At 48.4% G+C, this 19,718-nt stretch overlaps 5 protein-coding genes across 6 annotated transcripts; 3 read left to right on the top strand and 2 right to left on the bottom strand.

Moving 5' to 3' along the window:
* The first annotated feature begins 173 nt into the window (after positions 1–173).
* On the top strand, positions 174–4,701 carry strada (STE20 related adaptor alpha). The gene is made up of 11 exons (XM_068750411.1): positions 174–224; positions 1,251–1,279; positions 2,262–2,364; positions 2,443–2,564; positions 2,678–2,786; positions 2,866–2,989; positions 3,229–3,400; positions 3,497–3,601; positions 3,687–3,937; positions 4,014–4,056; positions 4,160–4,701. The coding sequence occupies exons 3-11, from the start codon at positions 2,313–2,315 to the stop codon at positions 4,313–4,315; spliced, it is 1,134 nt and encodes a 377-aa protein (XP_068606512.1). The 5' UTR covers positions 174–224; positions 1,251–1,279; positions 2,262–2,312; the 3' UTR covers positions 4,316–4,701.
* A 42-nt stretch (positions 4,702–4,743) lies between these two features.
* Positions 4,744–6,748, bottom strand: rnf113a (ring finger protein 113A). The gene is made up of 10 exons (XM_068750421.1): positions 6,636–6,748; positions 6,351–6,430; positions 6,185–6,280; positions 5,899–6,006; positions 5,719–5,828; positions 5,523–5,629; positions 5,346–5,435; positions 5,179–5,272; positions 4,989–5,095; positions 4,744–4,889 (listed from the first exon to the last, which is right to left on the bottom strand). The coding sequence occupies exons 1-10, from the start codon at positions 6,739–6,741 to the stop codon at positions 4,822–4,824; spliced, it is 966 nt and encodes a 321-aa protein (XP_068606522.1). The 5' UTR covers positions 6,742–6,748; the 3' UTR covers positions 4,744–4,821.
* A 210-nt stretch (positions 6,749–6,958) lies between these two features.
* Positions 6,959–16,372, top strand: rundc3aa (RUN domain containing 3Aa). 2 transcript variants are annotated; one of them, XM_068750409.1, is made up of 11 exons: positions 6,959–7,219; positions 13,069–13,184; positions 13,463–13,596; positions 13,725–13,810; positions 13,921–14,010; positions 14,393–14,473; positions 14,574–14,739; positions 14,817–14,974; positions 15,063–15,176; positions 15,299–15,405; positions 15,702–16,372. In XM_068750409.1, the coding sequence occupies exons 1-11, from the start codon at positions 7,113–7,115 to the stop codon at positions 15,836–15,838; spliced, it is 1,296 nt and encodes a 431-aa protein (XP_068606510.1). In that variant the 5' UTR covers positions 6,959–7,112; the 3' UTR covers positions 15,839–16,372. The 2 variants fall into 2 exon arrangements, with proteins under 2 accessions (XP_068606510.1, XP_068606509.1); XM_068750408.1 differs by having other exon boundaries at positions 15,696–16,372.
* zwi (zwilling) lies at positions 7,445–10,720 on the bottom strand. Its single transcript, XM_068750433.1, has 2 exons — positions 10,283–10,720; positions 7,445–8,668 (listed from the first exon to the last, which is right to left on the bottom strand). The coding sequence occupies exon 1, from the start codon at positions 10,718–10,720 to the stop codon at positions 10,472–10,474; it is 249 nt and encodes an 82-aa protein (XP_068606534.1). The 3' UTR covers positions 7,445–8,668; positions 10,283–10,471.
* A 1,509-nt stretch (positions 16,373–17,881) lies between the features above and the next one.
* LOC137906129 (zinc finger protein 383-like) lies at positions 17,882–18,517 on the top strand. Its single transcript, XM_068750434.1, has one exon. The coding sequence runs from the start codon at positions 17,909–17,911 to the stop codon at positions 18,515–18,517; it is 609 nt and encodes a 202-aa protein (XP_068606535.1). The 5' UTR covers positions 17,882–17,908.
* The last annotated feature ends 1,201 nt before the right edge of the window (positions 18,518–19,718 follow it).

Below are 19,718 nucleotides of genomic sequence, written 5' to 3'. Positions count from 1 at the left end.
CATGTTTTCAGAATTTTAAGTGTGATACACAAAAGGGGATCCATGTCGTTTCTTGTAAGTTTTGATTTTAGATACCTCTTATGTTGCATGTTTACACGTTTTCTTATTCCTGCTTTGATTTTCTCTCTTTTCTCCATGTCTGTCATTTACACTCTGTGTCTGTCAGCGTTGGGTATCTGAGAAATTGAGTGTGGAGAGCCTGCGGGATTTAGAGTTATTTGGAGGTGAGGTTCTATGCAAACCCAGATGCTACAGAATAGTTCAACTTTCCTAAAGCACTTCTGACACATTTGAATATTCATCAGCATAAACCAACATTTTGTTGTATCTGAAGCTTCGGGCTCTGAGTGCCTTTCAGACGTCATCCAGTCGGTTATCGGTACACTTCTCAAAATGCTGTTCTGTTTGCTGCACCGATTGATTTCAAGGATGGTACCAACAAAAATGTGCTTTTCTCATTAAAATAAAGTAAAACGTTTAATTCATCTTGTGATCGTCTTTATCTGGCATGTAAGAATATCTTCACCTCTCTCTAGTAAAATATGGCTTTGCTATATCCTTTTAAGCTCACACCTTATAAAGTAGAATTCTCCAAATACAAAGTGTTATCATCTGGCTGTGTGGATTAAGTTTAAATCATCTGACCCTAACCCTAATCTCTCACAGCACGACTTTGTTCATAAACCCCACTGGGAGCGATGGAACTCCTAATCCAGTTAACCCTTTGTGAAATATAATATACTAACATATTAATTAGTGAAAAGCCTATTTAAGTGACAATGCGTGGCGCCTCAGGATCGACCAATTAAACCACTTCCAACACATTTAGTGTAACACGGAAATGCTCCCAGGAGGATTGAGCTTTCATACCCAAAGCGTTCTTATTTGCATCGTCCTGCAGGCAGGTCATCGCTTCACGCTTGCATGTTTGTTCAAGTGAATCATTTCTGTATCGGCTGCCTGGGTTCCCGTTTCCTTTTTTTAACTTTCCTTGTTCATATAATAGGAATAAATTAAGCCTTTAATGCAGTTGCAATCACTTCAGTTCAATGAAAACTGTCTATAATGATAATGTGGGCGGTGACCTGAATGTTCAGCGTCAGAAACACCGTTTGAGTTCTACTGATCAGATTCTCCATCGTGCAGCACAGTCTCTTCTCCCGGTTCAAAGGCTGCTCTAAACTCAGATCCTTCTCTTGATGTGTGTTTGTTCATGTCTTTACCTCATTGATGTGGTTTTTCTACCCCAGAGCAAGCTCAGGGACTCTCTCACAGGAAAGTAAGTGTGGTACTCCTGTCACTGCATCGTCACAACTCCATTTGCCTACTGTGTCCGCGTATGCGTGTGTGTGTGTGTGTGCGTGCGTGTGCGTGTGCGCACATAGACTTGTGTGTAGATGAAGTCACAAATCCAAGCTTCTGCACATTCATGTATGCATGAGTGTGCCGTTTTTGCCTGCAGCTCAGAAGGTCCCACCTCCCTTACCGGGGCTTCTGTTGAGGGAAGCCGGGATGCAGTCGAGTGTAAATAGACCCCTCTGAGCGTGTTCACCGTGCTTTCTACGCGGGTACCCGCTTTGGTCTCAGTGTCGCCTCGCAGTGCGTGTTTGCGTTTTTGAAGCTGCCTCTCTGTGCTGACGGCGAAGCGATATTGTTGCAGACGGACGGAGTTCCATGCGTTCAGCTTCAAAGTAATGCACGGAGCCCCGTCTGAGCGTGATCGCATCTGCACAGCAAAGCTGCGTGACGGGATCAGCATCAGGTGACGTGGGCCGAGGCTATCCTCAGAGCTGTGTTAGCTTCTGTTCGTCAGCCCCATAGCATACGGTGACGCTAAAGGAAGTGTTTACCATTCTCATTTTCATTTCGGTCACCATGGAAACAATCCAAATATCCCAGCAGCTGGTCATTTGAGTGGCGATAAATAGATGGAAATCAGGAGTACTCACTACTGAGTTTTTTTGTATTACGTTTACCGGTATATTTGTATGCAGGATCTTTAACAGAAGTGTTGCCACGCTTTTATTATTCTGTGGTTATTCTACATTCTGTTCGTGTTGACGCTAGTATAGAAGCAGATGGCGATTTAGCAACATGCTACTCACTTCCAGTGTGTTCCGTGAATGTTGTGCTGGTTCGGAGTGACACGCTAACACACAGCGACAACACCGACCTCTGATGATCCAACGGTTCTTCATAACACGGTCCTGTACTGCAACGCGTCCTGTCGCTCTGTTTCCTCCCCCCCCCTTTACGTCCAGGCCCATGAGGACAGCCAGGAGAGCGTGACCTCCCTCCCTCATCGGGACGCTATGGGCAGCTTCGTCCCTGACAGCCGCTCATACGAGCTCTTCGCCGTCATCGGTAAGTAAAAACGAATGGCAGCGAGGAAACACACTGGCGTGAGAATGTGTTGGAATGAAGTCGCCGTCTGCGTCTCAGGGCGGGGCTTGGATGACTTGATGACGGTGAACCTGGCTCGCTACAGGCCCACCGGGGAGCATGTGGCCATCAGGCGGATCGACCTGGAGTCCTGCACGTATGACATGGTCATCTATCTGCAGGTGTGCACGGCGGCTCATGAATCAGCCCCCCCCCCCTCTTCCTTCTGTCTAAGTGGAGTCTATCGCCTCTCTATTTCATAATGGATCCAAATGTCTTTTCCGCCACCTCCCAGGGTGAACTGCACGTGTCCAAGTTGTTTCATCACCTGAGCATCCTGCCCTACAAGAGCGTCTTCATAGCTGAAAACGAGCTGTGGGTCGTCACTCCCTTCATGGCTTACGGTAAGAAGAGGCCCTCGAGGTGTCTTGCTGCGTTTGGTAGGTGACGTGTGGCGCGTATTACCTCTCCTTTGACTTCCAGGCTCAGCCAGAGATCTGATCTGCACACATTTCACCGATGGCATGACCGAACTCACCATCGCCTACATCCTGCTGGGCATGCTCAAAGCGCTTGAATACATCCACCACATGGGTTACGTGCACCGGTGAGTCTGCTGCGTTCACTGGCTGGGATTGTCCCCTAATCAGGGTGGAGGCGCCGCGTGACACGAAACCTTCTGCTGATCGTTATACGGGAGCGGAGAGGAGATCTTGTTGCATCTTGTTCAGGAAAGGACCATTTCCTGTGGTTAACAACAACAACAACGCATTTGAGTCGAGCTGAAGGATAAACAGTCAGCGTTGATGACACTGAGGTGTAACCGCCCTCTCTCCGGTTGCCTAGGAGCGTGAAGGCCAGCCACGTGTTGATCTCGTCGGACGGACAGGTTTGCATGTCGGGTCTGCGGAGCATCTTCAGCCTGATCCGTCACGGCCAGAGGGCAAAGGTCGTCCATGACTTCCCCCAGTACGCCGTGAAGGTGCTGCCCTGGCTCAGCCCCGAGGTGCTGCAGCAGGTAGAGCAGCATTCCGCCCATCATCTCGTCTCACCAAATGAAAGCGGAATAGAAGCACAATGGAGGGAGACTCGTTTTTCTTTTTTCTTCCCTCAGAACCTTCAGGGCTACGACTCTCGTTCGGACATCTACAGCCTCGGCATCACGGGCTGCGAGCTGGCCAATGGACACGTGCCCTTCAAGGACATGCCAGCGACACAGGCGAGTCACGCGGCAGTACGAGCGCATCGGTGAAAGCCAGCGCATTCGCGTCGGGAGCCTTCTCACACCCACTCGACTGCCACAGATGCTGCTGGAGAAGCTGAACGGCACGGTGCCGTGTTTGCTGGACACCACCACCATCCCCCCGGAGGAGCTCTCGCTGAAGCCGTCTCGTTCCGGGGCCGACTCGGGGATCTGCGAGGGTCCGGGAGCCGGAGGCGTCCGCCACTCCAACGGGGAGGCGTCGTCCTCGTCGGGACACCCCTACAACCGGACCTTCTCGGGGCACTTTCACGCCTTCGTGGAACTGTGTCTACAGCGGGACCCGGAGAAGAGGTGGGCCTCTCTCTGCCCTGCAGGCTTTAACGTGGGACGCTCGAGGCTCAAGTGTTTTCCCTTTGCTTTCCTTCAGACCGTCTGCCTCCTCTCTCATTGGCCATCCCTTCTTTAAGCAGGTGCGTCAGACGCGGGGTTAATGCCGACCCGCTAAAAACCACGGCAGAGTTGACTTTGAGTAAGAAAGTCATCCTAAAGATTGTCCTTTTGTCGCCCTCTCAGATCAAACGGCGGCCTTCGGAGGCGCTGCCCGAGCTGCTGCGGCCCGTGTCGCCCATCACCGGCTACGAGAGCGGCCCGCCGCAGGAGTCTCCCTCCGGGCTGGCCAGCCTGGAGTCGGGCCTCAGCCACCTGGAGGTCGACGACTGGGACTTCTGACGGTGGACGACTCGGCGGGGAAACTCCCCGAGAAAACGGGACACGGTCTGTTTTTATAATGTCCCCACCCCCCCCCTGTAAATAAATAAATCAAGCTAAGCGTCGCCGTTCCGAGACGGAGGCCCCCCCCCACGAGGGTCAACTACAGGAATTATGTGTACAGGGCTGTGCCGGCGTCCCATCTCACGCTCTACGCTTCGCTTTCATTGGACGGACGTTCGGGACACATCTGTCTACTGAAGCCTCCAGAGCACAGATGTGTTTGGTGAATTTAACGCTGTTACTGTTGAACGTGACGTCGGTGCTTTTTGGTTTCCTCTCAAAAAAAGAGGACGAAAGTGTTTCAAATGTCAAGCTTGACTTTTAACAATAAACGTTGGATTTCATGTTTTTACGCTTCGTGCTGCCAACCCCCCCCAAAAAAGACGTTTGTTAGCAAACAAAGATTTTAATCCAAATTTACAGACAAAACACTTTGAAGGAAAGGAGGAAGAGTTCCGACGGCGCTAATCTTCCTCATCTGACGGGGGCTGCTCAGATAGAGCTTGACGTTTCTCAATCTTGGCCATCAACTCTGGAATAAAGCAAAAATAGTTGAAGGGCGGTCATTGAAAGCAGTTCGCCCCCCCCCCACTCCCCCCCTGCCTCAAAGGACGAGCGCAAACATGCTAACCTTTAGCGGGGTTGAACACGCCGTTGGTTTGCGTGTTGCATACGTAGCAACGCTTCGACTTGCGGTAATGCTGAAGGGCACAAGCTTCACAGAAGTAGTGCCGGCACCTGGGAAACATTTGGTTAACATTACGTGACTGAACGAAGCTTGGGAGAGGAGAGGAGAGGGGGTGGGGGTGGGGGGGGCTTACTTTGTGATGATGGGATTCTTGTAGGACTCCCTGCAGATGAAGCACTTGAAGGGCAAATCCTCCTCATCGCTGCTCACCTCGTAGTTCTCATCATCTAGAAGGCACAGAGTCTTCAGGAGATGCTGATGCAGGCGCACAACACGGAAAAATCCTCCGCCTGAACTCACCGTTCGCGCCGTACTGGCCTTCGTCCAATTCCCTCTCGATCTGCCAGCCGTGTTTGTAGTCGGATCTGTCGTGGAGGAATTTGCAGCTGTCTGATCGCAGGAGAGGGAAACGGTGAGGGATCCTCCATTTAACAAAATGGCTGACAGTTTAACGGCGCCCGGTCTCTTCTCGCTCACCTCCAAAACCACAGAAACCGGTTTCCTTGTAGTCTTTGCAGATGTCCGGCTGGTAATCCCACCTCACCGTGGCTCTCAGGTGTTCGGGGGCTCGGATCGGTCCTTTCCTGTCCAAAAACGTTTGTCAATGAAGTCAAATACCGGTAACTGATCGAAAAAGCGGATCAGAAATATAGAGCGTCTCGTCAGCGCTCACCTGACCAGCCCGGAGGAGGCGTTGCCCATGGTGGTGTCTTTGGGCTTTATAAACTTTTGGTAGTTGTTGATGCCACGGTAGATTTTATCGTCTTCTTTACCCGTAAGTTCCTGTTGTAGGAGAGAAGAGGTGAGCAGGAAGTGCCTGTACGAACACGGAGAAGAACATTTAATGTCCAACCTCTTGGATCTTCTGACTCCTTTCAAAGATGGCCTGAGCGTCATTGTCCCTTTCTGTGTCCATCTCGTACGTAGCCGTCGCACCCATGTCGTCTGGCCCCTCCGGTTTCTTTTTCGAGGAGCGGGGATTGAGAGAATGGCGGTGTGAAAATAAAATTTAAAAAGAATTCAATATGGCTTCACAACATAAATTAATGTGCGTAATGGAGGAGCTTGGAGGTTAACAAAAGTTTAGGATTACATTTTACAATCCAGGAGAGAATAAATAAATAAAAATCTCAATTTACCGCTGACCGCGTGGATTTGTAGGCCACCGTGATCTTCTTGCCTTTGTCATCCTCACTTTCACTGGAAGATACGGCGTCTCTCTCCACCTTTTTTGACTGAAACAGGAAACATCGGGATCAGACGTACCTCACGGATGGATTTTACATTATTATTATTATTTTATACCCGCTGAATCATGGGGTTTTCCCGAATGCCTTTCTTTTCTTTTCTGACCACAGAACCCTGGTCCTCATCGCTATTGCCATCTGGGAAGCAAAAAAAATATATTAAATGTTATTTTTGGTTCAGCGACAGACTAACTCCTCATTCTGTCTGTTATAACGAAGCTATTCGGTTCCGACATAACAATAAAAAAGATAAACACTTGTCGGTCACTGTAAGTACATTCGTATTTCAGAAACGTTGATAAACCCACACCGGATTTTCGAACATTAAATTAGTAATTCCTACCTTTATCGCTATCGCTCGCTTTTCTCTTTCTTCCGGAGAACTTCTTGGTGGATTTCTTGAACAAAAAGGTGCAAGGGCCCGCTTTTGGTTCCTCAGAATCCGCCATGTTTCCTCCTCCGATTATAAATAACCGCAGACGCCACAGCGCCACCTGGCGTCCCGGAGGATTTCAAGCAGGCGGTATGCTGAGTGAAACCGGAAATACCAAAGGAAATAAAAGCATTGCGATTCGACAATTAACACAGAAATGCACGAAGAAGAAGATTTTAATTTGAAAGGCCTGAGCGGAAGTTGTGCGTCTAATTCTACTCTCGTTACCTCGACCCTGCCTGCTCGGCCGCTTTCTTGTCCTCCACCTCCGGCGGCAGCATCCGCGGCTTCCCGCAGAGGACAGAGGCGTGTTTGTAGGACACAGGCGGGGAGGGAGGGGTCCTGGCCTGGGCACGGCTCCCGAAGAGGCCCCGGGGCCGCCGCTGGATGGAGTCGGGCTGCCTTCAGGCAGCAATGGCTATGGGTCTGACGTCCAAAAAGGCGTCTGCTCGGAGCGTCGGCGTGGAGCGAAAAAACCTCATCACGGTCTGCAGGTAGGCGTCACGTCACGGCCGGCAGGCTGCGTGGAATCTCAAAGAGATGTCCACGACGGCAGGTGCGTTTTCACCTTCGGCAAGCCCTGCTGTCACACCCTCTGGTTTTAGAGAGCAAATATCTGTTTCCACATTAAATCTCTCACGGGAATCGATGATGATGATGATGATGCAGCAGCTTCACAATAACATGAGAATACTGTAATGTGCAAATGCTGCAGATCCCCGAAGAGAGCCAGAGTGGAGAGAACAAGCCCTCCATCACTTGAGGTTCAGTGTCTGTGTGGGACAAGGGCATTTTGGCCAGGGGAAGGACCCTCCCATGCACCCCCATGCCCCCCCCCCCCATCAGCATCCTTCGGTCCGAGGGGAAGACTTTTAAGACCATGTGAAGAGATGCTCAGTTCTGGAAGCCCAAAGCATCATGTCGAATAAACACAAAGTCTATATAATACTTCAGATTTCAAATAAATGAATGTGAGGTCATCCACACTTTATCCTGTTTATTTTTAAAACTTGTGCAATTCAGAAGACAAATAAAAGACGCTCCAATAGACTCACAATCAAATGTTTTTTTTATTCCAGTACCTTTTTTTGGGGGGGGGGCTTTTTAAAATGAAGCACAAGAACACACAAGCTTGATTGCAAAGTAAAGAAAGTTCTCACGACGGACTAACGACACAGAAAACGATTAGCCAGGACACAAAAAACTGCAGTTTAATCGCCGAAGCGTATTAAAGACAAAAGACACAAGTCGAGACACGAATGAATCTCAAACGGCTTCCTGTCAGTAACGCTCAGATCCTTTCTGTTTGCTAACGATCTGCATTGATTAGGTTCGGTCGGAGGGCGACGTCTTTCGGGCGAGTCTCTCTCTCTCCTCCTTCGTGATGTTTCCGACCTTTTTCTGGTCAGTTGATTCAAGTAGTCAGGTTGTTGTGTGTTTTTGCCCCGTCTCATTGGAGAGAGGACCTGAATCAAGGGCGTGGCGGGTGGAGCATCTGGCTGGGCGGGATCCAGACTCCGCGGGTCGAACCGCCACTTGGCTATGCTAACTTAGCAGTTAATGCTATTAGTACACTTTGTATTCCCTAATATACGCCTGTATACGTGAAGTCTGACCTCTTCTACCTCACTGTGACATCATACATGTTTAAAATACAATCAACACACACAGAGATTAACTAGTTCAATTCTCAATAATTCTTTTTTTTTTTTGTGGAAACTGATTCCCGGGGTCTGTTCAGGGGTAATAATGAAGTGAAACTGGTATCGCAGCCCTTATTTTGAAAAGTAAATTTAGGTGCTGATTTTAGAAGGTGGAGAAAATAATGAAAGGACTGCGATAACGTTTAGACTTTAAAAATCTGAAGCTGCGCTGTGGTGATCGCCGTTTTATGCAGCGTCGTCGCGCCTGGATGGGGCGGCGTTGCCGTGGACACGGTGAACCTAAGGAAACATAAATAAGATGAGTGAGACTTGACAGGTCTGACGTGAGGCGTCATCCCTTCGGCCGCTTGCTGTAAACAAGAGCAGCGGGAAGGCGAAGGAGGGCGGGCGGCGATGGGCTGCATCTCGCCCGAGGTCTGAGCTGGTCCGGGGCGTGGTTCTGGACCGGAGAATAGACGGTTGTGTGCTGGAGTAAACACCGCTACGCATTCATGTCTCAGGGACATGCTTCTGCAAGTGGGTGGCTCTTGTGAACAACAGTGAGGGGCTGCCGTGTTCCATCGGTCTCTGGTCCATTTTCAAAGAACTATTCAGAATAACTTGATCCTACATGAGCGGCAGAGCATTTTCTATCGCAATATTATTTCGCATTTTCAAAGCTTGGCTTATTTGTGGCTCTTTTTTCAGGTTTGTCCAATCGTTTGGGCGTCTCTCTCCTGCAGATCCACCCACTCTCTCTTTTACCCCTCTGTCAAGTTCAAACATCTGATTTACACTCTGTACTCCTCATCCCATCGTCCTCACTGTCCAGCTTGTCCATTCGTCCCGCTGTCCCTCTGCACATCCTCTAACCACGAAACTGGGGGTGCTTTCTCGACGTAGTTTTGCGACTCTATTCTGGATTCATTCTTATCATAATATTCTTCTAAGCACTTTTGTCTCTTGGCCTTGTCTGGCGATCCAGTACAGGAAGGGACATCTCGTCCTACCCTCCATGCTTGATGGGTGTTACACAATGTGGCCGGTGAGGAGTCCGCCTACGGCATCTGATCCTGTTCTTAGTGCCAAGACTAAAGAGAAAGACAGAAAGAGGAAGGGAGAGACAGGCAAAGGAGTCAAGGGAATGTTTTCTGGAAGGCTGAAGGAGTTAAAGTATGTTTAAGTTCAGTGACTTGGCTTGTAAATGTGGCTTTCGGCTGTCCTGGTCGAAAAAACCCTTGAAAGTACAATCAAGAAGTGAGAAAGGGGGGACAAGAGGGCATTTGAAAGAGAGCAGGGAGTGGGCTTGGCAGCGATTCAGGCTGGGGGCACAAAAGGCTCTTGTTGGACAGTCCTGCAGTTGTTTTCCAGTGTCAGATCGTACCAAGAACATGTAGCTGTTGCGCTCAGACCATTTTGCACTTGAGGCGCTTGAGCTGAACCTCAGATCAAAATAACTTGAAGTCCTGAGATAATTGTATGTTCAGTGGCTCAGAGGTCAGCAAGTGTCTTTTCATCAAAGTTCAAGTGCTCAAACATCATCAGATGGGTTTACCATCTACTAGTTGTCCCCTTATGGAGAACTGGGGACCACCAGCGGCACTTGGTGGTTTTGCCTTAGTATGGATTTACTTTATTTCATAAAACCTCATTTCCTCACAAAGGAAATTATGTCTCAGTAATTTAGGGACTCCTTGTTCCAAATGGGCATCTAGGCTTCAGAGCAGATCTTGTTGCATTTCTCTTCCCCAACTAATATTGGTACTTTCCAGCAAACTGGGAATGTAGAATTAGTCTTGTTTGTGGTCTATGGTGGAGTGGATCATCCTGAAAGTCTCTAAATCCTTGACTCCTGACTGAACTACTTGGTCATTTATAGATACATTTAGAAGGTAGTCTTAAGATACCACTGACCTGTTTCCTTGATAAATCCGTCAAAAACAAATCAAAGGTCCAAAAGTAGATTTAATCCAGTTTTTGCTCTCGGTTGGAACAGACCCTGTGGCGATGCGGTAGTGGTGTCCATGTATTCTCTGAGACGGTGTTGTTTTCCTGTACCAATTTGTGCCATTCCCCCCACCCCGGGACGAGATCCCCTCTCATCTAGAGCGTCTTGCGTTTGGGTAGGATGGCTTTCCGAAAAGAGGTGGTGGTGGAGCCTCTGCTGAAGGAGGCGCCGCCCAGGGCGATCTTGGTCTTCCCGCTGGTGATGGTGGAGGCGCCGAGAGATGTTGTGCTCTTGCCCCTGGTGATAGAGGAGTTCCCCATTGCAATCTTGCTTTTGCCCCTCTTTATGCTGGTGTTGCCCACAGTTAAGGCCGTCTTCCCCTCGGTGAAGCTGGTGTTCCCCATTGAGGAGCGGCTGCTCTTCCTTACCCAGGTCCGACGGCGGGGTTCGGGGCTCACTCAACTCGAAGCATCGGACACTCATGCAAGCGCCACCCTGCTCTGTCCCCTGTGGGATAATCGTAAGCTACGATCCAGAGTGTACCAGAATGCTAAGCGTGGATAGCACGACCCCCATGTCGTATAATGCTTTTGTTGAGATGATGGACGTGGGCTCTGGAAGGCCACATACTACCCATGTGTCGCTGTGAATGCACAGAGGCAATCGTAGGTGGCCGGGGGGCGGGGCTGGGACAGTGGAGCGATTGTCCTATCTCTACAACGACACCAGATGGTTGAAGGGCGCATTGTTGCAAAGGGAGCAATCTGTAGTGACATCACTATCTTCTGAGCCATTGTTCCCTATGGCCTCTGATTGTAAGACATTGCTTGTGTGTACAACTGTGTAAACCATATATGAAATGAGTGGCGCTGTCTCAGAAACGATAATAGCAAGGATGACCGACTTCATGTCCTCCACATGTGGTTCAGGCTTTGATTGCACCTCCTCTGTATTCTGAGACTTTATGTCATTTAGGTCGTCGAATATCTCTCTCAAAAAAAGTCACAAAGCAATCAAGCCAAGCGGAGTTGAGACACGTTACCTTTTATAAGCATTATTACACCGACCAGCTTTTACAGTTTCTTAGTTGTTTCCTATTGGACATCTGGCAGAATAGTTATAGAGATGTGATCAGAAATACCACATTCATATCACAGACGTAAACTCGTTGTCCAAAGTACATACACGATACACAGGGGAATAGTGCACACTCTCTCTTGTGTCTCCACATGCGTCCCACACAGATGTTTCTCACATTCCCTCCCTGACCATAAACCGTCATCTCATCACACACATTTGATTAGCGTGGCTTCCTGTTAAAACCCAACAGACTCACGACTCATTTAGTGCTTTCTTACTCTGGAATCCACTTTTTTGTACCTTTCGCAGACACTTTGAAGAAGACACGTCTGACCTGCTTAACCCTGGCCAGATAAAAATATCCTTGGGTTTGTAATGTGCGCGCAGGCATCATGTGTGAAAGTTCCAGTAGACGTTGCTGTGCCTCTCTTTGCCCCTGACGAGGGTCGTTTTGGTCACAGTCACGGACCTTTTCCCATGCGTGAGGGTCAGGCTGGTGAGAGAGCTTGTGGTCTCCCCTCTTGTAACAGAGATTTTGCCCACCGCTAAGCTGCTGTTGCCCAAAGTTCCGGTGGTTCTGCTCCAGGAGATGGAGTATTTACCCCAGGAGATGGCGTACTTAGTCCTCAGAATCAAAACTCTGCCTTTGGTGAAGGAGGTCTTGCTTGACGAGAATGTGGCTTTCCACTCATTGTTAGAGTCTTTTCCGGATTGCTCGGCTGCTTTGGGTGTCTTATTCCTGACTCCGGCAGCCCCTTCCATCTAGTTGTCCCTGCGCTTGGGCATCAAGGCTTTACGGAAGGATGTGGTGGTGGTTCCCCTGCTGAAACTTGCCCGTCCCAGAGCGACAGTCGTCTTTTGCCTTTGGATTGTGGAGTCTCCCACGGAGGTGGTGGTCACTCCCCTGAAGACGGAGGAGTTGCCCATGGAGACGGTCGTTTTTCCCCTGGCAATGGAGGTGCTTCCCACAGCCAGGGCAGTCTTGCCCTCAGTGATGCTAGTGTTGCCCATTTGAAATAAAGGTCGGTCAGCCCGCGCTCATGCCTGAATGCCGGCTGCTAACACGCGAGCTGCATGGCGGGTGCAGCAGGGTGCGAATGTAAGGTCAAAAGCCAAACAAAAGCGGCGACAGTAGGTTGCCCTAAATAGATCTGACCATGATGTATGGATGAGAGGGAGGGAATTATTTGATCATTGCTTGATGCTGGCCGGTGCCAACAGGACCCGGAAGCACAGTGTGCACGAAGACCCTTTTAGACAGGGGCTGATTGTATTGCCTTCATGATAGCGCCACCAAAGCACTGAAGGGCTATATTGTGCAGCACACAAGACAATTGGGGTGACCTCAGCGTGATAAGATGGCATGGTTCCCAAAAACGAACCCCCCCCCCACGAATCCGCGCTATTGTTGCAGGGTTCAGATACAGTAGGGCGTTTGTCTGCTTGGATACAACACACGGCGGCGGTGTTGTATGCAATAGATGACCCCCCCACCCCCAGGAGGGATTTTAAAGGAAGATTTCATCTATACATTTGTTTTTCCATTACATACAAATGACTCTTTCAGTGAAGGTCGCTGGAAAGGTGAAACACCTCAAATCTGTTGCTTTGTTTGGTGTTTCTTAAATTCCTGTTTTTTTTGGGGGGGCGGGGGTGTCTGTTATCATTTCAGATTTTCTGTCAAGACTCTTCTGGAGAAGTACACAGCGGAGCCCATAGACGATTCATCCGAGGAGTTTGTCAACTTCGCTGCCATTTTAGAGCACATCCTCAGCCACCGCTTCAAAGGTAACGCGCGAGAACAGACAGGCGGTTTCAAAAGTTCTAAAGCATGCATGGATTAGACAGCTAGCTGTGTCGTTGCCGTGGTTACGACGTGCTTACTGTGGGAGTAAGTGTGTACAGTAATGGCCCAAGACAGCTGCCCTGGGGTACTCCACAGCTCACAGCCCCAGAGATCAGCGTGCGGACCCGTTACGAAACACTCTTTGCATCCTTTTTGTTAAGTAGCTCCTGAACATTTGCAGAGCAGAGCAGGGATGATTCATGTCTTAATCTGGCGCCAGGTTCCGGGAGCTGGTTCAGCTCCGATGGACAACGCAGTTTCTGGGAATACATCCGGCTGGCGTGCAGCAAGGTGCAGAACAACTGCATCGCCAGCATCGAGAACATCGAGAACATCAGCACGTCTCGAGCCAAGGCAAGGGCGCTTGCGGTTGCAGTTGCGTGCGTGACGGCCGGCGTGTCCCGTGTGCGTGGGACGCTCGCGAGGGACGGCAGCAAGGAAGACCCTCTTGTTCCTACTCACGTTTTTACACTATCTCACAGGGGCGTGCGTGGATCCGAGTGGCGCTGATGGAGAAACGTCTTTCCGAATACGTATCCACGGCTCTGAGGGACACGAGAACAACCAGGTCGGGTCACGTAACTTTAACAGCGGAGGAAAATATGACTTAAAATAAGGATTCATTCAGAGGTAGAGCCACTGCTGGGTCAGGGTTATGCCCATTTCTTTGTCTTGCAGGAGGTTCTATGACGATGGAGCCATCATGCTGAGAGAGGAGGCCACGGTCCTGACGGGCATGCTGATCGGACTGAGCGCCATCGACTTCAGGTGAAGACTTCTGCAGAAAATCAATACATTAATGGATCCTCAAGAGGCTTTATTGAATAATTAGGCATTTAAAAGGTTTATTTTAGATATAGCTGACTCGGGAATCTCTTACGACCTGACATGGGGGGGGGGGGTTGCCACTCCTTCGTTTAGTAACTCGCCATGCATCCATGAATAATACGTTCTCACGTTTAATGCATTTCCGTATTAATGATGTATCTCAAATCATGCCTGATGCACAGACGGAGGGAAAGCGGATTTATTTTTCACGCCTTGAACAAACATTTTCACGGCGAATGCTACGTTTGATTCCTTTGATATTTAGCGCCACTTGTAGAATCATTTTTAGGACAGACTCTTCGTGTCTCTCTTTTCTGTGCAGTTTTTGCTTGAAGGGGGAGACTCTGGACGGGAAATCGCCACCCGTGATCGACTACACGCCGTACCTGAAGTTCACCCAGAGGTGCTATTCTCTTTTTAATTCGCCTTAGCCCTTATCAGATCCGTCTCAGCCTTGCCCGTCTCCGTCATCGACGATGGACTGAGCCGCCTCTGATGCACAGCTACGAGTACCTGAGCGACGAGGAGGACCGCCGCAGCGTGGACAGCAGCAATAGCGAGGAGAGCGTCCCGGAGCACCCCTACGTCCCCCTGGTGACCGACGAGGAGAGCTGGCGCAATAAGTGCCGCAAGATGGAGCAGCGGTTCAAGATCGTCTACGCCCAAAAGGTGACAGCGGAAAAAGCCGAGGCCCGCGCTCCTTCGGGGTTTCTGTGGACGAACCGCTTCACTTCCGATCCCCGCAGGGTTACCTGGAGGAGCTGGTGCGCCTGCGGGAGTCGCAGCTGAAGAACGTGGAGACCGACAACAGGCGTCTGAGAGCTAACGTGGAGGAGCTGACTGTCCAGGGCCAGCAGGAGAAGAAGGAGCTGGAGGCCGTGGTGCTGGAGCTGCAGGCGCAACTGTGAGAAGGCAAACCCCGTTTAAATAGAACCCTGATTTTGGATGGAAAGTTCTGAGTCCAATGAATTTTTGCTGTGCGGTTCCTTCAGTTCCGCCTTCATGCCTCGCGATTCCTCCCATCTGGCTAAAGATCTCTCCATCCCGCTGGTCAACCAGTGGTCGGCCATCGCAAACAACCAGGGCGACGTGGAGCTTTTCCGCAGGTGACCCGATGCGTTGCTCCGTTTTATTTTAGCTCGTGTTCGTGCACGGAGGACGGAAGCTATTCATTTCACGTGGAAACGTTCTGGGGCATTTGTTCCGTGATGTTTTTTATCCCCTCCAGGAGGAGTTTCCACAGCTTTGAGCAGCTTTCTGCTGAAATCAGCCTGAACTCCGACTCCCAGAGGGCCGATGGGAGGCAGAACGGAGACGTCGCCTGGACCCCAGCAGGTAAAAAAACCCGCAGCATCGCTGCAATATTGAATTATTTAGCGACTTTCGGAGAGATCAGCAGTTTTACGCCGCGCTGAGCCGGGCTTGACTTCACTTGCAGCCGTGAAACAGGGATTTATTCTGCCTCCGCTGCAGCAGGCGGTCAGCCGTGCACATCTGCATGCACACTCCTACAAATGGAACACTTGATGTCTGTTTGCGTCTTCGAACGTGGGCAGCCTGAACTATGCATGGATCAGAAGCCTACTACGACTACCTTTCTTCTTCTCTGTTTATCGCGCCTGCAGGGAAAGACAACACGCCTTCCATGCTGGGCCTGTGCGGCTCTCTGGCGTCTTTGCCGAGCTCCAGGTCCTTGGCCAGCCTGAAATCCAGCGAGTGTCTGGTCAGCATCAGCACCGAACCCAGCCCTGCGCTCTCTCCCAGCTAGGAGCTCCAGCCCACCAACAACAACAACAACAATAAACGCAGATTTAACCCTCAGCCCGTCCGCCTGGTGATGCTGCAGCAACCCTTCCGTCCACCGTGACCACCCACGGTTCCTTGAACCTCCTCCTCCACGATCGCGCACCTCCTCAGCCCGACTGGTCCATCTATTCTCCCTTAAGCCGCGCTCCAGTATCGCTCATATCGCTCATTCTTCAATGAAATCTTCTGTGTTGTTTGTGCACACTTTTCCTTTTCCTCTTACAATGTAACCGGAACAGAACTCGGAGCCCTCCAGATGCGTGGAAAGAGGCTCCGGTTAATCGTCTGAGGTCGGAGAGATTATCCGTATGAAGCCGAGGATGGGCACGGAGTGCCGGGAAAAGCGTGTTGAATGTTTTGTGCCTGAGGTCGGTGTTAAAACGCTGTCGCAGCTGCGCCGCTTTTTATTGAACCCGTCAGCTCTCGAGCTGAAACGCATCTTCAGTTAAATCGTTTTGTTTCAGACAGCAGTGTGTTCTCTTCTACATGCATACATTGGGTTATTTTTTTGTCTGTTTTGTGTTGTAATAAACAGACTTTTTCCATTATGTGTGCCAGATTGTGTGGATTTCAACACACTATACACATTTGCAGCCATTAAACAGCGATTTTTAACATTGATTTGCGACGTAGACCAGGGGTATCTGAAAGTTAAATTTACTGTTATACTAACGACTGCTGCACTCATAAATATTGAAATGAAGTGGCCGACTGCTCGGTGCGTCACCGTTGCATTGTGGGAAATGTAGTATTGGTGCGTGTAAAAGATCTGCGGGCTTACTGCGGACCGGTTCTAATAATAAATCAATATCATCCCAGGGGCCGTAGAAAACCTCGCGGCCTGATGTGGCCCCCGGGCCTTGACTTTGACATATGTGCTCCACAGTATGTGGTATATAAATATAATGTTTATTTTCTCCGGTTGAGTTTTCTCTGGTTAAATGTGTCCTTTTTTTCCTTTTCTTCTGTTTTTATCGTTTTTGTGTGTTTTCTGATTTTTTTCAGTCGTTGGTGGAATAAGTGGAAGTTGATGACCTCTTTCTATTGATTTGAAACAGTACATTTCTGAATCCATACAATCAGCGACAGCGGAAATGAAAAAAAAATATGTTCGGACGAGTTCCGAGTCGGAGGTTTTTTGGGGGGGACAACAACCGGAAGTCAACAAAGACGTTTAGTAGCGCCAGTTACGAGTGAGTGAAGTCATAGAAAGTCGACGTTATATTTGTTTCTCGGGTATTTAGTTCGGTGAACTAAAATGTCTTCGTTTGACTCTTTGAGAGATTTTGCTAAAAACAGACGAACAGCTGCTGATGCGGATGTTTCTGGATATTTAGCGAAAACTGTCGTCAGAAACGAAGAAGAGAGAAATCGTCAGCGCGGCCTGCTGGATCCCCGCCTGCAACCCGAGTTGAAGTTACACAGGATAGGTACACGAAGCGTTATTTTTAAGTAATGAAACGGAAGTTTTGACCATTATTTAGTCCATATTTTATCAAGCGGTAACTCGTTTCTTTATGTGTCTACGTTTGTGTCATCGCAGTAGCGTCATGCTCCGTTTGTTGTCCCTCCAGGTCGCCCACAGCCTCCTGCCTGTAAGGAGGAGGAGGAGGAGGAGGAGGAGGCTCCTGCTGACCAGCAGCTCTTTTACCAGGAGGTGAAGTCCAGTATAAAGCAAGAGGACCCAGAGCTTCCTCACCTGAAAGAGGAACCGGAGGAACTCCACACCAGTCATGAGGGAGAGCAGCTTGTACTGAAGCAGGAGACTCATGTCGTCATGGTGGATCCTGCTCATGAGGAAAATGACCAGAGCGACGTTCAGACTCTGTGCATGAAAGCTGAGGATGGTGCAGCACAGACCGAGTCTGTCGTCAGCATGCCGGTTATAATCTCTGTGGTAGGAGCTGCAGACATTGACCTGCTGATCTCTAACAGCTCTCACGTATCTGCCAGCCATGATGAGGGAGGTGGAACAAGCAGACAAGATGCTGAGATTGAGTGTTACACAAATAACAGTGACCTTAAAGTCCACATGGGAATCCACACTGGAGAGAAGCCTTACGTTTGTAAAGCATGTGGCAAAGCTTTTACACGAAATGAACATTTGAAACATCACATGAGGATCCACACTGGAGTGAAGCCTTACGTTTGTAAAACTTGTGGCAAAGCTTTTACACGAAATGAACATTTGAAACATCACATGAGGATCCACACTGGAGAGAAGCCTTTCATTTGTAAAGCATGTGGCAAAGCTTTTACGCGAAATAGCGGTTTTATAAGTCACATGAAAATCCACACTGGAGAGAAGCCTTTCATTTGTAAAACTTGTGGCAAAGCTTTTACACAAAATGAACATTTGAAACATCACATGAGGATCCACACTGGAGTGAAGCCTTTCATTTGTAGAACTTGTGGCAAAGCTTTTACACAAAATAGCGGTTTTATAAGTCACATGAGAATCCACACTGGAGTGAAACCTTACATTTGTAAAACATGTGGCAAAGCTTTTACACAAAATGAACATTTGAAACGTCACATGAGGATCCACACTGGAGTGAAGCCTTACGTTTGTAAAACTTGTGGCGAAGCTTTCAGACAAAATGAACATTTGAAACGTCACAGGAGAATCCACAGGGCTTAGAATCCTTACAGTTGTAAAACTTCCACCCTGTGAATGTATATATATTGTTTTTGTTTATTATTTTAGTTCATTATTTGTTCATTAATGTCTACCTACATACCGTTCTTGTCTCAGGTGATGTTTTGTTCCAGTTTAAAAAAAAAAAGACTTCGACCCTGTTGAGAAGCTCTTACTTTGAAATATTTAGGGGGGAAATGTTCAGGAAATGAACTGATGATTTTTGTAAGATTGATTGAGAAATTATTTTAATGAAAAAAAATGTTTGAGACAGTTGATTAAAATTGTTTTGTCTTCAGGAACCTGTTTCCTAGAAATATTTGTCCATCAATAATGATGGTGTTCATTGTTTATTCATGAGTGTTAAATGTAATAAATATGTTAAACATCACTTTGTCTTCTTACTGCAGAGAAATTATTGAACATCATAAGCAACCAGAAATGGACGTTTTCCTAAAGGACACTTGGTAAATTAAACTTTCTTATAGTAAGTTTTCTTTTGTTGCAAATTTGTTCACGAGCCAAAGAAGACTTTCATCATTTTGGCCAAATCTGTATCTTTACAATTGTCAGAGGAATATATTCTTTCAGACTTTTGGTTTAAATCCAACTCTAAACTCATTGATATCAAGATGTGTTTCCCTTCAGAATGGCTGCACCAGGCTTCAGCTAAAGTGGAAAAAGTCATTTATCTGGATCAACCCAAAAATTAAATCAAACATTTCTGATACATTTCCCAACCCCACTTCTGTGTGTCATCAAATCATTTTTCATTAAATAGCTTGATGATGATTAATATAATTATTAAATAGAATGTTAGAGCAGTACAAGTATACAGTCAAACAATAGTATATATTCCAGTACAGGTACAGTCAAACACCCGGTCTAAGAGGAGCATTTCAAAAAAGCCCTTGCGGTCTTGTTTCCATTGAAAGTCCTTAGTACATAAATCACCTACATTTAACAATACCAATAAAAATAAAAATAAATTACTCCATAGATGCAAAATAAATTAAAAAGACACGTAATATGTACAACGTCGCTGGATAAAAAGGGGGGGGGGGGGGGGGGGGAATCGAAGACGTTCGTTTGGGCAGGTTTTTACCGGACACGCCCTCTGGTGCCATCTGGTGGTGAAACACGGCATCACATAAAACGACCAGCGTCCGTTTCTGGGATGCTGACTCTCAGATCACGACATCCT

The sequence above is a fragment of the Brachionichthys hirsutus genome, chromosome 16, assembly GCF_040956055.1.
Source record: "Brachionichthys hirsutus isolate HB-005 chromosome 16, CSIRO-AGI_Bhir_v1, whole genome shotgun sequence".
In the NCBI taxonomy this organism is placed as follows: Eukaryota; Metazoa; Chordata; class Actinopteri; order Lophiiformes; family Brachionichthyidae; genus Brachionichthys; species Brachionichthys hirsutus.
The sequence above is the reverse complement of the archived record's forward strand: the minus strand, read 5'-3'. Positions and strand labels throughout refer to the sequence as shown.